Genomic DNA, 22,612 nt, shown 5'->3' on the forward strand with positions numbered 1-22,612 from the left:
ATCAGTTTTCATCCATTATTCCTTGCCTGGCATTCAGGTGTTTTGGAAAATAGCTTGACCCCCCCTCCTCTCTGTGGCAGCCCCTCTAATATTGGAACACTGCTATCATGTCTCCCCTGGTCCTTCTCTTCACTAGACTAGCCATGCCCAGTTCCTGTAACCGTTCTTCATATGTTTTAGTCTCCAGTCCCCTAATCATCCTTGTTGCTCTTCTCTACACTTTTTTTAGAGTCTCAACATCTTTTTATAGTGTGGTGACCAAAACTGGATGCAATACAATTCCAACTGTTAAACATGAAATTTTCTGGTTAGGAATTAGAACACAGAAAAATCTAGACTAGATAAATTATACAAACATAAAATAAAACATAGAGAAACATATCACATACAAACTTCAAATGAACTCCAATTTCAAATAACTTTTGCCAGTAGGGCTACATAATTGTTAAGTATGTTTTGTCACCAATATTAAATTGCAAGTTTTTCTACCTTTACAAATGACAAACATGAATATTTCAGGTTTTCTATATTGTTGAGTCAAGCAGTTTTAAGAACAGCTCTGCTTCTTCTAAAATGATGTGCTCTGTTCTTTTTTTTAAGGATAGGCTGAACATATTGTGTGACAGGACTCATCACAGCTGGAGACTGCATATATGTTTCTTGTTTACTCCAAACACTATGGAACTGAGGTCTAGGGGAATTAATAAGCATTGGCCTGGGTGGCATATGATAGGCACATAAGTTTGGGTGTTTCCTTATTGCAGGTCCCAATTTGACCTTCTTTCCATGAAAGTTTATTTGTGATTCTACTATTTTCTATAGTTGTCCAAAAATGATACAAATCCATATCCTTTAGATACACCAGTTCTGTCAGTGATTATTTTCACTTCTTTAACTGTGCCATATTGTGTAAAAAAGCTCCAAATTTCTGTCTCATCCATCCTTATATCTATTCCACCCACAAAAAATGGTATTTGGCATGATTTTCCCTTCAGGCAGAACATATCCTTGTCTGGTAGCAGATGACTCAGAGCTTTTTTCCTGTGGAATATTTGTGTTTTGAGAGTTCTGATTTGAAGTAGACATCTCCACACATCCTTTGCACGCCTCCACTTCGAAGGACGGCGAGAGCAGCCACTTCCCGCCTTTTTCTTGTCCCCCTTCTTCACAATGCCCGGGCTTGACCTAGGCCTTCAGTTCCATCCATATGAGCAACCTGCATCAAAATCTCTTGCTTCAAGATGAATTAATTTTATAAATCCCCTCCCTCCAATTTGCGGTTTTTAAGCAAAATTTAAAGGATTTACCCAGCAGGAATATGTTTAATTTTCTTCTTGCCAAAGAAAAAAGAAAAAGAAAAGAAAATGTTAACAATAAGACAAAAGACTGACTAAATCATAGAGGTTATCAGTCTGTTTTGAACTGAACTTCTATGAGGATTATTTTTAGTTTATACTCAATAAACAATATTATATATATATTTAAATGCAAAAGGGAAATTAATTTGCTGTCTCCAAAAAGTGAAAACATAGCAGATGTGTACATCAATAGGCCTGTTGAAGCAATTGTCTGAAATCAGCATGCCAGATAATTATGTATGCCGTATCAGAAATCAACTTTGTTGTGTGCAGTAGGACTTATTCTCAATAAACATATATAGGATTACCACCTTAATGGAGTTCAAATTTGGCCTTGATACTCCTTCACACTTTAAGCCCATTATTGATCCTCTTGTAATTATTTTAGTATAGACTCAGAAATGTAGTTGGATTGGGATTTTTCTTTGTGTAAACTTTCCCTTTTACTTTAAGCTTCCAAATGGTTGAAGGACCTAACTCTAATCTTTAATTTGGCAAATCTTGATTTTTATGGGAACATATATTCTCTTATGACAGCCTTCCCTATCTTACTGGTGTCCAAATCAGTGGATTACAATTTCCAGCATTGTCAGCCAGCATGCTAATTGCAAAGTTTGAGAATTTATAGTCCAATAACTCTTAGGTTTTTTTGGGTGGAAGTACCAGTTAGTGTAGCTTTGCTCAAAGGTCTCATTTTGCATCACCTCTCAAAGATCTCATTTTGCATCATTGATTCTAGCATTAGAACTCTTTTTAATGTTCTGTTTTCTGACAACTTGCTCCTGAGAGTTGAGGAAAATTTCAGGAATACTTCTGAAAGTACAGGGACATGTAGTGGGCATGACATTGGCATTTGCCCTGCATATGAGTTGATGTGCCTTTTAGATCCAAGCCTATATTTTCTTTTTTAAGTTTCTGAATAAAGCTATAGTAGTAGGCTATACAGTTCATAAACAATTGTTTTTGAACAAGCAGGCATAGGGTTTTGAATGGCAATCAGGACTGAATTTGAATGGCACTCAATTCTGGATTTCTGTTACTGTTGTTTTAGGAAGCTCCTCTAGACTAAACTAAATGGAACTAATAGTTGTGTTAGTCACCGCCCTACATAGTTAGTATAGTGACAGTCAATCTGAAGTACCATGAATACCAATATTGTGCTCTGTTACTCAGCACAGATTACTAGAAGCATGGTTCAATATTAATTAAATTAATAATTCAATATTAATTAATGAAACAAGAGTGCTGTATGCATTCCAGAAAATTTTACCATTGGTAACATTCCCCTCATTGTGCTGTTATGATAGTACTTTCCTACTGAATAAAATTCAGTGACAGCAGTTTAGTTGAGGTCACATTCAAACTTAAAACAGATCTTTTGCATGCCTTTACATTTTCCTATGGTGGGTCTAATTTCTGCAACTACGTTTTTAATTAATCTTTCATTCTTCATGATTTGTGTTTAACTTCACATACAGTAGTGAATGAATCCAAATGTGTATACAAATATATTTAGCTGTCTTCAATAGATTAAAGCAGTTTAGGAACCTTGCAACACAGAACTAAGAAGCTGTTAGTTAAGGAAAACATTCCAAGAACTCCCGGCTTAGCTTCAAGGAGTTAATTCTCCATTTCCTACATCATGGGTCATTTCTCCACTAGCAAGCATCTTCTAGAATCATCCCAACATTGACGTGCCATGATTAACAATAATGAGGACAGATTTTACATCACTTCAATGATAAGTGGATGATGCTATGAAAACATGCTTAAGACCCTCACTAGTGGGGCAATGGCCATAGCCCTTTTCTCCATATGTAAGTTCTAGCTCAGATAATAGAAATTTTTTGTAGTCTAGAAATATTAGTAATGGGGAAATGTTATATTTAAACTTACCAAAAAATTGTAAGTGCTCCTTGACAGTAGAAGAAAACACAAAAATTGGTCTAATTGTTTATATACATTTGGAAACTGCATTGCTTGCCTTGTTAAGGATGTTTGCTTCATTTTTTAAGAAACAAAAATATTTGTTGTGATCTTATAAAAATAACAAAATAAGAGAGCAGCATCAAAACCTTGAACATTTGGGGGGGAATTGTTTCTCTGCACTAAATTAGTTTAGGAGCTCTAGTTGCCCAGAGCGACTGTTCTATTCATACAAGACTGGGCTGTAATCACACCAGAAAAAGCACAGTTCTAAAAGTCCAGGATGCTTTCACATGATGGCCTGCAGCCATTTGATTCTTCCAAACCATGGAGAGAAAGTCTTGTCGTGGCTGAGAAGCACCTCACTCCTCTCTCTTGTTCTGAACGGTCTTGTTTGTGTCAGTCTGCAGCTGTGTATGGTTTTATGTCTTATAATCCTTCATCACCTCTATCCTATCAAGTCATATCTAAAGTAGAAAATTAGTTTCCAGTGAAAGTAATATGTAGTGCTTTTATGATATTTGTGTGCAATATCCCCTCTACCATTGAGGATATTTGATGTAAAGGAAATAAGCTCAGTTCCACAATAAAAAATTAAAATAGTTCAAGTGTTGTTGGGTTTTCTTTTATTTGTATATTAAAGATGCAATTTCCATCTAAAAAATCACAATGCAATTCCCTTTTTATACACACACATTTATAGTAAATGTTCTGGTCAATGGAACTGTCTAGAATAAGTAAAAACTATATAATTATATCATTTTCACAAACAGACTTTCCTATTTCAATGGGGTGCTTGTGAAGTATTAATTTTGGAGCTCTAATCCGTTTCACCTGCTGTCCAGTGTTTGTCAAACTACAACTTCTCAGCACCTATTTCTATTGTCCAGGTTGGCTAAGTAAAAACTCAGTGTTTCCCTTGCTTTGAAGGTAGAGTTAAACCACTGTAATTTAGGGTCATACTGAAGCGGTATTATCAATTCTCACCAACTTGACCTACTAAAAAATTGAATGCTTTAGTAATGAGAAACCCCAATATGACTCGAAAGATTCCACCAACAATATATTATTAACAATTTGTATTCACTTTGGCAGAATCTACAGAAGCACTGGGGAAATTATACAAAAATAAATGAACAATTAGTTATTCAATTAAACAGCTTGCTTGCCAACACAGCCTTTCAATATGTTGTCAGGAAAATGGGATATTTGGTCCTAAATCCGCTTAGGTTCCAAAAACAGTACTTGACATTGTATGTTCAATCTCAATTCAAAGACTTTAAAGAAGGTCTTCTGAAAGGCCACATGTGTCTTCTGGCCAAACAGTCACTTCTGCTTAAGCCTCCTTGTAAATAGAATATCTTATCACATAAGGAAGTTTTTTGATTGACTAAACTTAGTTTAATGTAAATATATTAAATTTATATTCTGCCTTATTTCTTGGAGACTAAGGTAATCAGCAGGGAGGTTGTCTTTTCATTTTGATCCATGAGAAACCTATGAAACCTCTGAGAGGATGAGAGACTCTAACTCTAAAAGTTCATGACTGAGGATTGCTTGAATGTTGGTCTCCAACATTCCAGTGTTTTATACTATATCCAACAAATCCAATATTTTAACAACCCCACTGGTGTTACATCTTTGACTCAAGTTTCTTGAAATTAGGAGCTAAAGAAATGGATGCTCAGACATGAAGAGACATTAGTCGTGTAATCTTGGGCAGCAATTCAGAGGACAAAGACTAATAATTTTGCACATTTAAGAGAGCAAATTCAATATACACTATTCATTTCTACTCGGCTATGACTCATAGATGAGAGATTGTTGTATTCTCTATGAATAGGTTTATTAATTTTTAATTACCAGTTGTAGTGATATTATCCTGATTCTGGGACAGCCAAGCACTAACAGTGATCTGAGACCAAAGGAAATCACTATTTTCCTTCCTTTAAATATGGACACTGGATTTCTTTAATGGACTGAAAGTGTATATGCTTTCCTATTCATTGAAGTATTTAAGTATACTGTGAATTTGAATTGGCAATCTGCATATCAAATTAAATATGCAAATGATCTTACATTTTCTGAATGTGTAACTAGACAAAGTCAAAGCAAAAGACTTTGGTTTAAGACTTTGCTTATAATACAGGATTTATAATACTTTTAAAAAAGTAGCATGAAAGCATATCTTTACATGTGTGTGTGTGTGTGTGTGTGTGTGTGTGTGTGTATGAAGATGTGCTTTCATGCTACTTTTTAAAACAGCCCTGTATTATAAGCAAAGTACAGTAAGTATAGGGATACATTGCCCACATAAAACATTCATTTTATGATGTGCTCTATGTACCTGCAATTCAGGAATGAAAAAATTACATCTCTTTAAAAAGAGATGCTTACATTATTTTAAAAAATTGATAACCAAGAATTGATAAATTCAAATGGCAATCCTATACACATTTATCTGGGAGTTAACTCATTGGACTGCACATACCATAACAACCAATAGCAATAGCACTTAGACTTATATACCACTTCACAGTGCTTTACAGCCCACTCTAAGCAGTTTACAATCAACATATTGCCCCCAACAATCTGGGTTCTCATTTTACCGACCTCGGAAGGATAGAAGGCTGAGTCAACCTTGAGCCTGGTGAGATTTGAACTGCCAAACAATACATTTGTTTCCAATATAGATTTTAGATCATAAAATACTGCATAAACATGAAACCATTTATACATGTAAAATTGAAACAGGAATTAAGTGGTGCTAAGGTCAGCAGTGCAACAATGGCTAATCTTATTTACAGTTCTGCTTATTAACCTGACATGAAAAATAAATGCACTAGTCTAACAGTTGAGAGTCAAGATTAGCTAATCTGAAATGCAATTAGAACTCTGCTGACAGAATTTAGGGTTTTATGGCAATTATGGTAGCATTTATGCAGCTCATAGTCACTGCTGGAAATCCTCTTGAAGACCAAATGAAGTGATCACTGATCATAAGGTCACAGGTCATAAATCTTGCAGGTAACATTTTCTTTTAGTCATTTGGTTAACAAATGATGCGGCACAATCGAATTCTCACTCAGTTATAAGCAAGACAGATGTCAAATTGAATTCTCAGTTTATGGAGGATATCATTTCCAAAAATGCAGAGACGTATTCGGTACAAACACACCTTCCAGTCAGTGTTGATTCTTGGTGGCTCCTAGATTAGATCTTGCGGTTTTCTTGGCAAGATTTTCAGACATGGTTTCTTGCCAGCGCCTCCTTCCTGGGGCTGAAAGAGAGTGACCTATTGAGGAATACTCAGCTGGCTTTGTGCTGAAGGTGGAACTAGAACTCAGTCTCCTGGTTTCTAGCCTGCTGCCTTTACTATTACCCTAAACTGGTTCTCTTTCACTAGATTAAAGGCTACTTTTTAGCATGCTTGTCTAATCATTTGACTAAGACAGGAAATGGAGGGAAAAAGGAAAAATCAAATAAAGAATTTGATAGAGATTTCTAGAAAATCTGGAATGAGGAAAGCAAGTTTGGAGGGGCTGAAGCAGCTAATTTGTGACATTCTCTGAATAAAAGACAGCAAAGGCAAATTGGCTGGTTCTATAGAAAATAGGACTCTGTAAAACAGAAAAGATAGAAACCATAACTGCAATAAATGATAAAGTTGGAACAAACTAGAGTGATGGAGGGCAATTCCCATTAGTAGTTGCTATGGTTCAGTCTATAAATCAGTATAAGTTATTTATTTATTTTTATTTATTTATTTATTTATTTATTTATGTAATTTATATGCTGTCCTTCTCCCGTAGGACTCAGGGCGGCTTACAAAACAAAACAAAGAATTACATAAACAATTTAAAATCAGTTTAAAGTTAAATTAAATTCAATTAAAAATTATTAAAATTTGAAATCACCCCTACGGATTCAGCCCATTTGGTGAAAAAGCCACGTCTTCAATTCGCGGCGGAAGGAGTGGAGGTCCGGGGCTGTCCTGAGGCCGGTGGGCAACCCATTCCAGAGGGTCGGCGCTCCCACAGAGAATGCTCTCCCCCTGTGGGCCGCCAGCCGACATTGTCTGGCTGACAGCACCCTGAGGAGGCCCGCTCTGTGAGAGCGCACCGGACGGTGGGAGGAAAGCAGGAGATGATCCTGCAGATACCCCGGGCCTAAGCCAGTTAGACTTCAGTATCTGATGCAACAGGATCCCAAATGATCCTGTCCTAGCTGCTCTTAACATATAATATCTAATGCAATATCATTTCTAGAAAGTAACAGGTTCCTTCTTAGTGGCCTTCTTGCTCTAGAACAGGGGTGTCAAACTCAAGGCCTGTGGGACAGATGCAGCCTGCCAAGTGCTTAGATTTGGCCCACAGGGCCACCCTGAAAACAGCAAAGGACTGGCCCACAGTGCCAGTCATTTTCGCTGGCAGAGGGTTGCAGGAAGCCATCGCATCCAAAAATGGAGCTTAGGAGCCTATTTTTGCTGACAGAGAGCTCGGGCCACCACAGGCACCCCCGACATGAGTGATGTCAAGCTAACCATGCCCACCCTGGCTCTCCGAGGTCCTGATGCGGCTCTCAAAGAAATAGAGTTGGACACCCCTGCATAATGTAACATAATGTACTATACAGGTAGTTTTAGGTTAACAATGACAATTGGAACTGGAATTGCCATTGCTAAGTACCAAGGACATAAAGTGCAACATCAGATGAGTTAGTGCTTAGTGATGGCAATTCCTTTTCTGGTGTGGGCCCCACCCTCGGGAATAGTCTCCTGTTGGAGATGAAGTCTACACACAAACACACACGAAACTCCTGAAAACTTGGCTCTGCCACTTGGTTTGGGTCACTGACAGGGGCTTGTTACATTGGGGACATCTGACTTGATAGAGAAGATTCCCACTTCCAGCCCCCCCCCCCACAACTGTCTTGGTTTTTAACTTTATTTAACTCTTCTAATTTTAATTGTCCTGTAGTACTTTTTTATTTTTTAATCATATCGTAAACCACTCAAAGTTGCTGTATAAGTGAAATGGGAACTATAAAATTGTAATCATCAAATAAATTCCGATGGTTTTATTGTTGTCATTAGGAAAGGACCATGTGGGATGATAAGCAAAGACCTCACATGGTCACAACCTCTGACTTACTGTTGGCTTCTTCACTGACTTGGCTTATGTTGACTTACAACAGTTCATTAAGTGACCGTTCAAAGTTACAATGGCACTGAAAAAGTGACTTATGATCGTTTTTCACATGACCATTTCAGCATCCCATGAAAACTGACTCATATCTATGATGGCTGCAATGTCCTAAGGTCATGTGATCCCCTTTTGCAACCTCCTGACAAGCAAAATCAATGAGGAAGCTAGATTCACTTAACAACTGTGTTACTAACTTAAGACCTGCAGAAGTTCTCTTAACAACTGTGGCAAGAAAAGTCATAAAATGGAGGAAAACTCACTTAAGAAATGTCTCACTTAGCAACAGAAATTTTGGACTCAATTGTGGTCGTAAGTAGAGGTCTACCTGTATACTTAAAGTTTATAAATGGCTGCCCAATTTGAACAACGAGGAACTGTATGGCATACAATAAACCAGTAAACAAAGATATAAAAATAAAATACAAAATGCTAACTAAAAACAAACAAATCAATTAATCAGCAATCAGGAACTAAATTTATTGCATTCTTCCAGGTGTATTAGCTCCTGATGGCGTTTTTAGTTTTATGTTTAAACATCAACTTTGGCATAACAAGATTGACATAACAAAATGAACAGATTTATTTTACTGAGATTTTACTATGTTTTATTTTAAAGGTGTATGGTGTACTCCTAGGTAGAGTCCAGGTCAGCCTCTTTCTCTCATATTCGTTAGTAATAGGAGTTGCAATCTGACCTATTTCAAGGGTTGAGAAAGCTGATCCAGATTAATATTCACAGATCATGGCATAATAGATTATTTCTGATTCTCTAAACTACTCTTTAACTCCCAAGTTGGAAAGTTGGGAAACTGTGCTTTGATCTAGAAATAACAGAATATGCATGAATATATGTACACATTCAAATTACATTTATTTATTGTTTTCTTTGATTTCTAAGCTACCAGCAATTCTTGTCAGTAACTATCATGAAAAATAGCATATGCTGACGATGCCTATGGTCCTTCTGAACTTATTATCTCACCTCAACATTTCAGAAAGGAACAATTTGATTAAATCACAAACCTTGTTTTCAGACACAACAGAGGTAATGTATACTTTCAGAAGAACAGTAATAATAATAGATTTTGGAGAAAGGATACATATAGCTTGGATCATGTAAAGATTTAATGTGTAGACAAGCCAAGTCTGTATAAAGTACAAGACAGGATGAGACTGTTTATTGCCAAGACAATCTGAGGCATAATGGAAGTCTGCCAGCAAAAGCATCATGTGGCTGCGCTTGCTTTTTTTTTAATTTCCATCATTTCCTTAGCTTTTGCTTTCATTTCTTGCTCCCTTTCAATCAGCATCGTTTGTTCTTTCTCCCACTCCTCAAGTTTCTCTTTGTATTTTGTAATGTCTTCTTCTTCAGATGCTGGTAGTTTCTCCTCAACAAGTTGAGTAGTTAGGGTTAGCAGCTTCCTAGATTCCACCTTGCCAAGGGAGTGGAGTTTAGAAGTCAGCTCCTGTCATGGTTGGCATAAGAGAGAGAAAGAAAAAGAAACAGTTAATCAGTTTCACTACTTCAACAATAGACTGGTCTGGCCCATATAATCTTTCCTTCCTTTGGAACTGGAATTTCACATTTTATAACTGGCGTATTACGGCTGATTCACATTTATTCTTGGAAAATTGCCCTGGCCACAATAAATGAGCATTCAGCCTTTCCCAAAAGGAAAAACTAAACAAATGGTTTATATTTCAGATATTGGATAGGCTTTTTAGCATTACGTGGTGGGGTATTGTTGTTGTTTGTGTAGTCTTTGTTGTTGTTGTTTTTGCTGTAATCTACCCTCCCAGATTCATATTGTTTGAATTGGGCAGCCCTATAAATCCAATAAATAAATAAACACTGACATATATGAGTTAGGGTTTTTTTTTTGTAAAAACAAAATATATTATTTAGTAATACAAAGCAGAGACAAAATTTATTAGTTTTTAGTTTGGCTAAGTGCTGGAGTAGGCTGAGCTACTAAAAGCATTAATAAAGCTTAACAAAAGCTCATTGCCCTAAAATTGACAAATGGCTTGCCAGCCATCCCAATGTTTTAGAGTTCTCTGGTCCCACCCTGTAGGCACCCTGCTGAGGCAAAAACTTATGCCAAGTTGCTTCAGCCAACCTTACAGCTAACAGATGGGAATAATTAAAGTATTAATTGTATAATGAAGAGATCCCAGCTTCTTTATGCTATTGTGCGGTAGATTCCTATATGGCCTTTCTCTAAAGGTGTTTTTGAAGTTATGCTCAGCTCTGTGTAGGCAGCTGTTGAAAATGCTTTCATCCTGCCTCTGGGGTACACAAGAGTGAGTTGAAAGGAGGGACCTAGGCCAGACAGGACATTCCATCATCAAATAGATGGTGCAGTATTTCTTGCAACCCACTGCAGTGATGAATCAAAAAAAAAAAAATCCGCTTATGTGCTTTAAGATGCAGGGTCATTTGTGATTAGGGATATTTTTATAGGACAGCTTGACTTCAGAAGGCAACTTAATTGCCTTAAAAGAGAAACACCTCAGAGAACGAGAAGAAAACTATCTCAGAAAATTTGAACCAGCAATTTAAAAATTCTATGTGTGGTTTTTTTCCCAATAAAGATACTTACAGTAAATGAATTAATATAATTTATAAACCAAAGGATTAGCTGGCATTGGTTTTTAATAAGAATAATATTTAATAAGTCAATAGATTTTAGGGGTGATACTGAAATATAGTTTTATCTTATGTTACTTATCTATATATTAAATTATTGTATTTTACTTCAATTTCATTTTAAATTGTTTTGATAGAATTTTATTAATCATTTTGTTTAGACTCTGTATTTTAATATGGATTATGGGCTAATCAATAAACTAAACTAATAACTAACTAAACTAATATGGTCAAATAAGACGCATAGTAAACCAGTCTTCTAAATTTCTTAGACCACAGCCTACTGAATAAATGACTCTTAATTCTCTGTACAACTATATTATTAATCATTTTCTATCATTCACTTAATACATGAACCTCTAATTCTGCCAGGAATTCAAACGAATAGTTGAATCACCAAAATATAACTGGTACTAAACTCTCATTGATTCAGCAGCTGGTAGTTTATAGTTTCTCTTTTGGAAGATGAGGATGACATTTGCTCTCCTCCCAACCTCCGAAATTTTACTCCAAGTGTTCTCAAATATTAGTAAAATGACTCTGAAATGACCTCTGCTTAGTATCTTCAGTAATCTATCTGGCCCTGGTTAAATTTAGTTTATTTCTCTTTTGCCTATTTTATACTGCAGTTTCCCCATACTTCTGGTGGCATAATGCTGACCATTCCTCTTCTAATGGAAGACAGTCACAAAAACAGGAGTCAAGTAGTTCCGCATACTCAAGAACACTCGTTATTTTTATATCTCCTGCAAGCTTTGGCTCATTCTGAAATTTAGCTATTCTAACAGAGTTCCTACAATTTTAGAAGACCATCTTGCAGTCTTCTTCAGGTATGTCCCCCTCTTTCCATCCCCTCTTTTTCCTTTAATGTTTTAGAGAACTCTACATGTATTCATGTTGGCCTCTTTAGATCATTCCTGTTTTTCTTTCTTGTGGGGACTGTTTGAGACTGCCCCTGAAATATACCATTTTGTAGAATTTCCCAGTTGTATTTTCCACCTTCTGACCAATGAAGCTCCCAGTAAGGGAGAGCAAGAATAATTTGGACCTCTAACTCTTGGCAAAGTTAGATTCCCATCAGATGATCATAACTGAAAACTAAGCATCATCGTTACTGCATACATCTTTGAAAACTGGTTACCAGATGTAGAAAGGCGTCATTTATTTTTTCTGCTTGCCCTGGTTGTCTATACAAAACTCCCAAAGTGGCGTCATTTTCTCTTTATCTCTCATTATTATTCCCAGATACTTTCAACATGCTCTGCTGAATTTCTGTTCAAGTACATTTTTCTTTTATGTACCATGTAGCATCCCTCCATCCTTCCTTTTGAAGGTCTGTTCCTTTTGAATAAACTACAGACTGCCATGGCTATGTGCCAATCATGACTATCATCCCAATATGTTTCAGTGATACCAATCACTTTATATTTGTCTTTGTTTTCCTGAATTAGGATCTCTTGTTCTCCCTATTTCTTTCACAATCGCCATGTATTAGTGCAGAAATAGCAGCATTCTGATCTATTGACACTTGGTATTGTGCAAAACTCATCCTAATCTCCTTTTCTCCTTTGTGTTCTGCTTTCTTTGTCCTAATCTTTGGATGCATATTAGGTCTTGGACTTTTGCCATCCTTACCCTTTTAGTTTAATTTAATGCCCTAATCGTTAGCAACAGCAATAGATCTTAGACTTACTGCTCCATAATGCTCTACAGCACTCTCTGAGCAGTTTACAATGTCAGCATATTGCCCCAACAATCTGGGCTCTAATTTTACTGGCCTCGGACAGATAGAAGGCTGAGTCAACCTGAAGCCCACATCAGGATCAAACTCCAGTCTATGGGCAAAGTTAGTCTGCAATACTGCATTCTAACCACTGTGCCACCAGGGCTCATGAGTCCTAATGGTGAGACAGGCAAGATGACTGTCAAACACTTGACAGATATTTTAGGTTACTGATAAAACATTCAATATTTTATAATCCTTTCTCAATCCTGGTGACTTCTGATTATTTAGACTTCTATTGAGCCCGGGGGTATCAAACTCAAGGCCAGTGGGCTAGATTCGGCCTGTGGTGTGTTTAGATCGGGCCTGCAGGGCCGCCCTAGAAACAATGAAGAACCGGCCCGTGATGCCTGCCAGCGAAAATGGAGATCGGGAGAGCTGTGTGTGGCCCTCCCAGGCTCCATTTTCGGCTGCAATGGCCTCCTGCAGCCCTCTGCCAGCAAAAACAGAATTTGGGGAGGCCGTGTGCGGCCCGCCAGGGCTCCGTTTTAGCTGGCAGAAGGCTGCATGAGGTCGTTGCGGCTGAAAACAGAGCCTCAACGAGTGAGGTTGAGCTGGCCACGCCCCCCCACTCCTGCAGGCACGCTCCCCTTGGCACACAACCCTGATGCGGCCCTCAATCAGATTGAGTTTGACACCTCTGCCTTAAAAGATATACAGTATAGAATACAGTATATCTAGCTTTTTCTTAGGAGGTGATAGTATACATAGGAGAAACTATACAGAAACTACTGTATGAGGAAATTAGATTTGAAATGACATTTTAAAATCCTTCAACAAACAGTGAACTTCAACTTGGGTCTTTATCTAACAGGTGTAGTCCAACATTCTAACCATTAAGGTATATCAGCTCTATGTAATCACTTACATAAAGACGTCATTCAATAACTAGTCAAAGTGAAGGAAGCTAATAAATCTAAAGCCTTCTGAAGGAGGGAAACTAATAAATCTAAAGCATTTTGAGATGATGAGGGTCTAAAAAGAATAAATATGATCCTGTGATACACATTTTCTATATCCCATAATGAAATGAGAATTACGGAAAAACTTTCCAGTAGATATATGATGCAAAGGACATGAGGTTAGGAGTGACATTTCATTTTAATTATTAGGCGTTTCACTTATTAAGGCAAGTATATGAAAAGTAAAAACAGATTCTCAGCAACCAGGTAGTAGAAAAATGACACTGAACATGATTTTCTCCAGGCAAATTCCTGTCTGAAACAGTAAGAAAGTAGCTTAGCATCAATACCCAAGAACCTGGTGCCATTACTAGTGGGGTAGCAATGAAGTCTTATTTCCTCAGGAGGGGAAAAAAACCAGAAGTGGAAGGAAACTGCATACCTTAAAACGGTTTAGATATTCAGGCAGTCGAAGCACCTCGTTTTCTTCTGGTGGCGTTTGTTTTGGTGCTTCTTCTGAATCCTTGGGGTCTTCTGGAGAAACCTCGGGCTCAGGTGCTAGGTGCAAAATGTCTCCCAGAACATCAACCTTTGCAGCAAAAGAGCAAAAATGTCGTGGATGGCTTAAAATAACATAAAAAAGTGTCATATATGCGGATATCTTTTCACAGTTTATGCATCTTCCTTAACATTTTGAGAACATAACATTAAAATTAAAAGCCAAACAAAAGTTAGGAATTAAATTTGAACAATAGATTGAAAATAGGATGCAATATCTTAATTTTTTGTTTTTGTTTTTTCCAAAACTATGGTTTTAACTGCAGAATAGGGTTTAACTTTATGGAAAGCATGTATTGCAAACTGAAAATATAAAACAACAATATATAACAAACTATTTAAAGACCAAAATAGTTTTAAAAGACTGAAAATATTAAGAATTTTTAAGTTGGGTTTTCACTGTTTGTATATTGGTTGAATGAAGCAGACCAGGCCTTTCTGAAATTACTATTGATTTTATTATTGACTGCAAGTAAGTCACAGATGCTCTTTGCTGATAATAGTTTGAATGTTTGTAACAACTATAAGAAGAGATTACAACGTATTATGCAGGGGTGGGTTCTAAAATTTTTTACTACTGGTTCTGTGGGTGTGGCTTATTTTGTGGGCGTGGCTTGATGGCCATGTGACAATTATTTAGGATTTAGCAGAGGTACTGGTCTACCAGGCTTTTAACTGCTTGCAGAGCTGTAGCAATCTACCCATTTATTTTTTCAGGCACTGGTCTACTCATTTGTTTTCTTTTAACACTGATCAGCTGTAGGGCGGCCCTTTGAAGCCCCGCGGCAAGAGTTTAAACAGTTTTTCCCTCTAGCCATCAGCTGGGACTCAGGAGGCAGCAATAGATTGGAGGTGGGGCCAAATAAAAGGTAAGAATAACACGGGGGATGGGTGGGGGTGCGGGTGGGGCAGAACCAGTTCGGTGACATCATATCATCACTGCTACCGGCTCGGTGGAACCGGGCTGAACCGGGAGTAACCCACCACTGGTATTATGTTATATAATTTCTATTTGAATTCCTGTTTTGGAAAGAAAAGGCTCTGTATCATGTTCCCTATGATTTTCAACAGAATCATGTAGCTGTACCCTTTATTTGATAACAGGCAAACAAAAAGCCTGAAAGTCTGAATGGAAATTTGAGCAACTCTGTATTATGAGTTTTTGAATGTGTTTTCCAGAAGTTGGTATTCCTCAGCACTGTGGGAAGAGTTACTAGATTCAAGGAATAGGAAAATCAGCTGCATTATCAATAACTGCCAGAAGCAGAATCAGCAATGAGGTAAGGGTGAAGAAAGCATTTGTCTGGGCTTTCTGGAAAACATTTTTTTCTAAGGGGAAGATTTATTTACTTATTTATCAATCAATTTTCTATACCACCCATCATTCTTACATGACTCTGACGATTTACAAATAATAAATAAATTATATATAAGCCATAGTTAAAAACAATTAATAAACAGAATTAAAACAGAGTTTAAAAGAACAATTGAAAAGTTGAAAAAGCAGAGGGAGCACTTTCACCCCCCCCCCGTCCCCTCAAGGTTGTATGAAACTCTTATTCCCAGTTGATACAGTCGTTTTCAAGAAATACTTCAATGCATATTCAACCTATATAAAACAGTGCCAAGAATAGTAGCAACCCGGCTGCTGAGTCCCAAATAGATCAGGCCACATTTGGTTACATGAGTTTTCACTTACTGCTTCCTGGCAAAGTTTCACATCTTCAGGAAGCAAGGCCACATCTTCCATTACTTTCAAGGCTCTGTTCAGATATCCCGGGGTCCACATGAGTGGCATTAGGTGGTAAACAGCTCGCAATCCTTTCTGTAGCTCCACTTTACCTGTGATTTAACAGCTGTTTACTCCATTGCTTAAACCAGAAAACACAGCTAATGCGTGGGATCAAAGAGATGTGGTGATGAATATGATACTTAGAAAGTAGGTCAGCATTTTCTTTAAAAAATGAATATGGAGTTCTAGTGAGTTGGGAGAAAAAATTAACTGAGATTATAGGATATGGAAAGGAATAGTTTCACACCTTCTTCTATGTAGGCAATAGAAGACAAAATCTCCTCCTCTATTATTGCAGTTAAATTCAAAGCAGAAAGCAGGTACTGTATATTAGCCGTCCCTAACCTTTTAGACTGGCAGTGGCGGCAGTGACAGTGGCAGCAGTGGTGGGGAGGAGTGGGAGGGTATGCTTTTGCATGCAACCTAGATCCTGAGCATGCACAAATGAAGCTTTGTCCACTCACACACCATTTGCAAACCGCTGTTTCCCAATGGGCTATGTATTGGTACCAATCCGCAGCTTGGGGGTTGGGGACCCCTGCTGTACAAAATTCCCAGAGGGATGTTAAGAAATGCATTCAGAATGCTTTTCAGTGTCTCCCTTTGCTTTTATAGTTCTCTACAATTCACCAAAAGGGCCTTTAAACAATGTTGAAGCAACATCTGTATAATTCTTCTCGGAAAAGAGTGTCTGGTTTCAATAAGTATTTCTTGGCCTAGTTGAGATTAAGTTCTATACTCTTATTTATTTATTTGACTGATTGATACAGTTCCCATCTCAACTAGTGAGTTTTAAATCTGGTAAACAGATTTAAAATAAAGTAAAAACAATTACAAACATTGGAAAAATTAAAACATACAGCACCTTTAGAGCGCTCCATGGCTTAGGACCTGGCTACTTACGGGACCGCCTACTACCACAAACAGCCTCCCACCGGCCGGTACGCTCTCATAGAGAGGGGCTCCTCCAGGTGCCGTCAGCCAAACAATGTCGACTGGCGGCCCCTAGGGGGAGGGCCTTCTCTGTGGGGGCACCTACTATCTGGAACGAGCTCCCCCCGGAGATACGGAGGATCCCGGATCTGCACACCTTCCGCCGTGCTTTGAAGACATTCCTATTCCAGCAGGCCGGCCTGGCCTAATTTTCTCCCCTTCTTTTAAATTTTTAAATTGAAATTTTAATTTGTTTTAAATTATTGGGAATTTTAATTGTCTCGGGCAAAATTATTTAATTTGGTTTTAATTATGTTTTTTAACTTTTGTATTTATGTGTTTTATTTTGTGCCTGTTCACCGCCCTGAGTCCTTCAGGAGTAGGGCGGTATACAAATTTAATAAAATGAAATGAAAATAAAAACTATTATAAACCAGCCTTAGACTTAGAATAACTTTATTGTCACTTTGAATGTACACTAATTGGCATACATTAAAATGAAATTCCGTTGCATACACCTCTCATAGGGTCTCCACCTCTAATCCCCAATATAACTAAGAAAGGGGTCCCTGCATGCACAAGAATGTTGCTTGCCAGTGAAACGGGCAGCATATAAATTTCATAAATAAATGAGCATTTTTTATTCTTTATACAAATATATTCCATTAGATCTGGCATAATTGCAAAATGCATTCAGCACAATAGAAAATAGCTTCTGACCTTCAGAATGTTCAGGTGAATCTTTTGTCTACAGAAGTAAAGTGATTTGCTAAAGCCAATCCCTTTTTAAACTGTTCAGGGATGTATTTTAAAGATTTGAAAATGCTAATCAAAGACAGATTTTTAAAAGGATAGCTGAAGTGGGATAAAAATGTGGTGCTAATTGGTTTACAATTTTGATCTCTACTGACACTTTTTAAACTGTACCATAAGGTAAAATCAGGATCAGCATCTAATCCTGATGTGTCATCTTCGCTCTTATCACAGCTGAGAAACCAATGTATGCAAAAGGGTAACTATCTAACGCTTTTTGATAAAGCCTCTCTCTCACCTGAAGGTAGTAGGCCAATTAACAACTATTCATAGGTGAGGGCAAGGAAATTTTAATGGACACAATAAAGCCATTGTAAAATATAAAAGACACTGAAATAGAGGGAATTCAGATACTCTATGCTGAATTTTAATCAAAAGATAAATGCCAGAATAAATTGAAGGGATTAGGGACTACCCTGGAGGGAACATTCTCTCTTCTTTGAATGTTAATTTATGGTTTCTAATACATACTAAATAATAATTGATTTTAGAGAAATAACCTCCCCTTACGTACAAGTAGAATTTTTAAGAAAACTGGGCTAGAAGAAGGACATTTCAAATATATCTTTCTCTGAGCAGTCTGGCCCCAGTTCAAGTTGGGTCCAGGCCCTATTCAGCTTTAAACCAATACCTACTAATGTTCCTAGTAAGTTAACTTACAGCAAAGGAATCTATAATGCTACATAGAAAATTGTTAATCTTGGGGCTCTAGTTAGAAAATAGCAACAGACTTCCTCATATATAACTAAAGAATAATGCTTACTTGTTACCATTTATCACCTTTTTCAGATGAACGTTCTGTGGGAATGTGGTTGAGAGGATGACAGAAAGATAGATTCTACCTTTTGGGCTTTTCAAATATTCAGGGGAACTTTGGCCAGCCTGTGAATTTTGCATTATGTGGACTGAATGTCATTATGCTTAACTTGATTTAGTGTTAATTTTGTACTGCATCAAGACATATTAGTATTTAATTGAAGAAATTCCATTTACTCCAAACAAATCAATAAAGCAATACAGAATTTTTTTTTCAATTAAATATTTGTTAAAACTTACCAAGAAAGGCAAGGCCATATAGCTGAGAACTAAATCCTACTGTGTCAATCTGCTTGAGCCCCACTAACAACAGAGATGCTCCAAGATTTTTCTTTTCTTCCCACTGAAAACAGGAAATATTGCTTGAAAAATGTGTATAACCCTGTTATACACCCCTCCCAATTCTCTGCTTTGTTAAACTAAGTCTCTATCTGTAATGTGCTTCAGCAAGTGGCAGGGCCCTTGTTTAGGTCTCATTTTAGGGCTTGCTGAACTCTAAGCAGGCTTGGGCCTCGTTAATATTTGGGTAGGTAACAGTGGTGAAATCCAATTTTTTTTTACAGCTGGTTCGGTGGGCTTGGCTTGGTGGGTGTGGCTTGGTGGGCGTGACTAGAGAAGGATATTCTAAAATCTCCATTCCCACCCCACCCCAGGGGAAGGATACTGCAAAATCCCCATTCCCTCCCCACTCTTGGGGGAAGGATATTGCAAAATCTCCATTCCCACCCTACTCTGGGGCCAGCCAGAGGTGGTATTTGCCGGTTCTCCAAACTGCTCAAAATTTTCGCTACCAGTTCTCCAGAACCTGTCAGAACCTGCTGGATTTCACCCCTGGTAGGTAACCTTCAGGGAATATCAGAGCTCTAAACTAGAGTCTAAAGAAGACTCTTACGAACTTCAACTCAGCATGGCTGGCTGGGGAATTCTGGGAGATGAACTCCACAGTCTTAAAGTTGCCAGAGTTGGACATCCCTGCTCTGAAGTTCAAAAAAGTTCAAAAAAGAAAACATGGATGAACTCATGTCAAAGCATTTCTAATCTGTTGCTATGACAATTTATGGCATGTCCATAATGTAATGAGGAACTAACTTCAACTTGAAAGCTTTTCTTTTCATTTCTTCCCTCCCTTTCTCGCTATACATGTCCTCTCTCACACAGAGAAAGCGGACAGCAATGCGAAAACAGCAACTGGCCAAAACAGCAACTTCCTTCACTTGTGGGTGTAAATACAAGACTTCTTAAAAATCTCAGAAAGAAACTGAGCTTCACTTGAGTTTAGGAAGGAAGTTAACTGTAAAAGTGAATCCATGTTTTTTCCCCCAGTTTTTTTTAAAAACAAGACTATTTTTTTAGTTCAGTTTTTTTTAACCAAGACTATGAAGCCAAGGAGATGTTTGGGGAAAAGGAAGAGTAACCATGGGGTCAATCAAGGGCCATATACCAGCTGGCATAGCTTGGAAACTTAAATTACCCCTAAGGATGTTAAGCCTCTTCAACTTGGCTTTAAATCATATTTTGAAAGTATGGACATGCGGCATTTGAATCCTATTATTCTTTAGCCATAACCACAAACATTTCATTATGCAAGTAGCTTACCGTAAGTTCTGATTTGGTTGCCAAATATTTGTACATGGTATAAAGAGAGAGAAGTTGGGTGGACACCTCAGTAAAATCTTCCTGTATCATTATCTCAGTCACTACAGCCATAGCATCTAAAAATAATAAAAACAAGCATTAAAATGGTTGCTTAAATGTATTACAATAATTATCTCACCAATGTATTTATAGAAATGAACATATCAAACTGTTTATTTCAGATTAACATGACATAAACAAGTAATTAAAAATTTTAGTGACATTATGGTGAAAGATAAACAACGTAAAAATTAATATTATTTCAGGACTGATATATATATATATATGTTTTCCCACAACCTGAAAAAAAGAAAGCTGGTTTGGCAAAAGGAATTTGAATTCCTAAAACTGCAGAATAATAAAATATCCTATTCAAATATCTGCTGACTTCACAATTTGATCTATTTTTTTGGGTAATATTTAAAAAGCCAATTTTCATTATTTTGGAAGTGTAAAATGATGGAGAGACACTTACAACATATGAAATGAACTAGCACTACTATTATTCTGGTTTAATTTAATATCCCTAAATTTGTTGCCCAAATTTTAATCATGTAATTGCAGGGATGCTGTAACAATCATTAAGTACAAAAATCAGTTGTAAGTTTTCAGTGTTGTAACTTTGAACAGTTACTAAACAAATGTTTGTATTTTGAGGACAACCTATATATCTATTTTATGAGAAGAAGTCAGTCATTGCATCAATCTTGCCACCTGCTTTACTTCTATTATCCCTTTTCTTTTTAAAAAAGTATCTATTCTTGAAATCATGGCAAATCCCGGATCTGCGCACTTTCCGCCGTGCCTTAAAGACGTTTCTGTTTCATCAAGCCGGACTGACCTGACCTAACTTTTTAAATTGTTTTAATTTAGAGCGCTCCATGGCATCGGACCGGGGTATCTACGAGACCGCCTTCTGCTACCAATAGCCTCTCACCGACCAGTACGCTCCCATAGAGAGGGGCTCCTCAGGGTGCCGTCGGCCAAACAGTGTCGACTGGCGGCCCCCAGGGGGAGAGCCTTCTCTGTGGGGGCACCTACCATCTGGAACGAGCTCCCCCCAGAGATACAGAAGATCCCGGACCTGCGCACGTTTCGCCGTGCTCTCAAAACTTTTCTATTTCAGCAAGCTGGCCTGGCCTAACTCCCATCTTTTAAATTTTTAAACTTTTTAATTCGTGATTTTACAAATTGGGTGTTTTAATCTGTGTTTCGGCCGAAATATTTAATAATTTTAAGGGATTTTTTTTTTTTTTTATTGCAAAAGTTTTACAATTACATTTTCACCCCTTTTTTCACCCCCCCACCTCCCTCCCCGAACTTCCCATCCTCCCTAACCCTCCCTAACCCTCCCCCCCCAGACTTCCCTATTACATACTCATAACTAATAACACTAATATATAAACCTGAACCCATCCCTCCCCCTATATAATTTTTCCTCTTTGTCTCTTTACATTAAAATATTTCTAATACATTATTTTCAAATAAAAGCTATTTGATACTTTCTAGTTTGGTATTTGTTCTGAACATATTCTATCCACCTTTTCCATTCCCATTCATAAGTCTCTTGTGAACAATCTTTTAAATACGCTGAAATCTTCGCCATCTCTGCAAAACTGGCCATCTTCAAAGTCCATTCCTCGATAGTAGGCAAAACTTCATTCTTCCAATATTTACCTATCAACAATCTTGCTGCTGTTATCATATACAATATTAGTTTTATTTCACCCCGTGTAAAACCCTTAACTATACCCAATAAAAACAATTGTGGAGAAAATTGAATTTTTTTCTTCAAAACATTCTGCATGACCCACCAAATTTTTATCCAAAAAGCCTTAACTTTCCTACAGGTCCACCATACATGATAATACGTAGCATCCAAACATTCGCATCTCCAACATTTTGGCTGAACATTAGGGTACATACATGACAACTTTTTAGGATCCAAATGCCATCTATAAAACATTTTATAAAAATTTTCCCTCAAATTCTGCGACTGTGTGAACTTAACATTCTGAACCCAAATTTTTTCCCATGTTTCCAACATCACTGGTTCTTCAAAATTTTGTGCCCACTTAATCATACAATCTTTAACTAATTCAGTTTCTGAGTCCCTTTCTAACAAAACATTATAAAGCCTTTTAATATGCATTGGACCTTTCTCTCTTATATGTCTAACTAATTCTTCCTCATGCAGTATAATACCAGTTTTTTGGTCCTCTTTCCATCTCATTTGTAA

General features: G+C 37.3%; 2 protein-coding genes across 2 annotated transcripts in view; both read right to left on the reverse strand.

Annotated features, from left to right (window-relative positions):
- Positions 1-537: 537 nt before the first annotated feature.
- Positions 538-1,086, reverse strand: LOC139310389 (deleted in azoospermia-like). Its single transcript, XM_070934549.1, is given in 3 exon segments — positions 538-818; positions 821-965; positions 967-1,086. Coding segments are annotated over 3 exon segments (546 nt in total).
- A 7,650-nt stretch (positions 1,087-8,736) lies between these two features.
- Positions 8,737-22,612, reverse strand: part of MRPS27 (mitochondrial ribosomal protein S27) — a 57,885-nt gene continuing 44,009 nt past the window's right edge. Inside the window, exons 7-11 of the mRNA XM_070938807.1 lie at positions 20,335-20,450; positions 18,979-19,081; positions 16,084-16,226; positions 14,269-14,415; positions 8,737-9,957 (exon numbers count right to left, since the gene is read on the reverse strand). Coding sequence (XP_070794908.1) covers positions 9,718-9,957; positions 14,269-14,415; positions 16,084-16,226; positions 18,979-19,081; positions 20,335-20,450 — 749 coding nt within the window. The 3' untranslated portion in view covers positions 8,737-9,717. The remainder of the gene's footprint in view (positions 9,958-14,268; positions 14,416-16,083; positions 16,227-18,978; positions 19,082-20,334; positions 20,451-22,612) is intronic.

Source organism: Pituophis catenifer, unplaced genomic scaffold, assembly GCF_029215685.1.
Source record: "Pituophis catenifer annectens isolate HBS135680 unplaced genomic scaffold, rPitCat1.0.hap2 SCAF_2, whole genome shotgun sequence".
NCBI lineage: Eukaryota > Metazoa > Chordata > Lepidosauria > Squamata > Colubridae > Pituophis > Pituophis catenifer.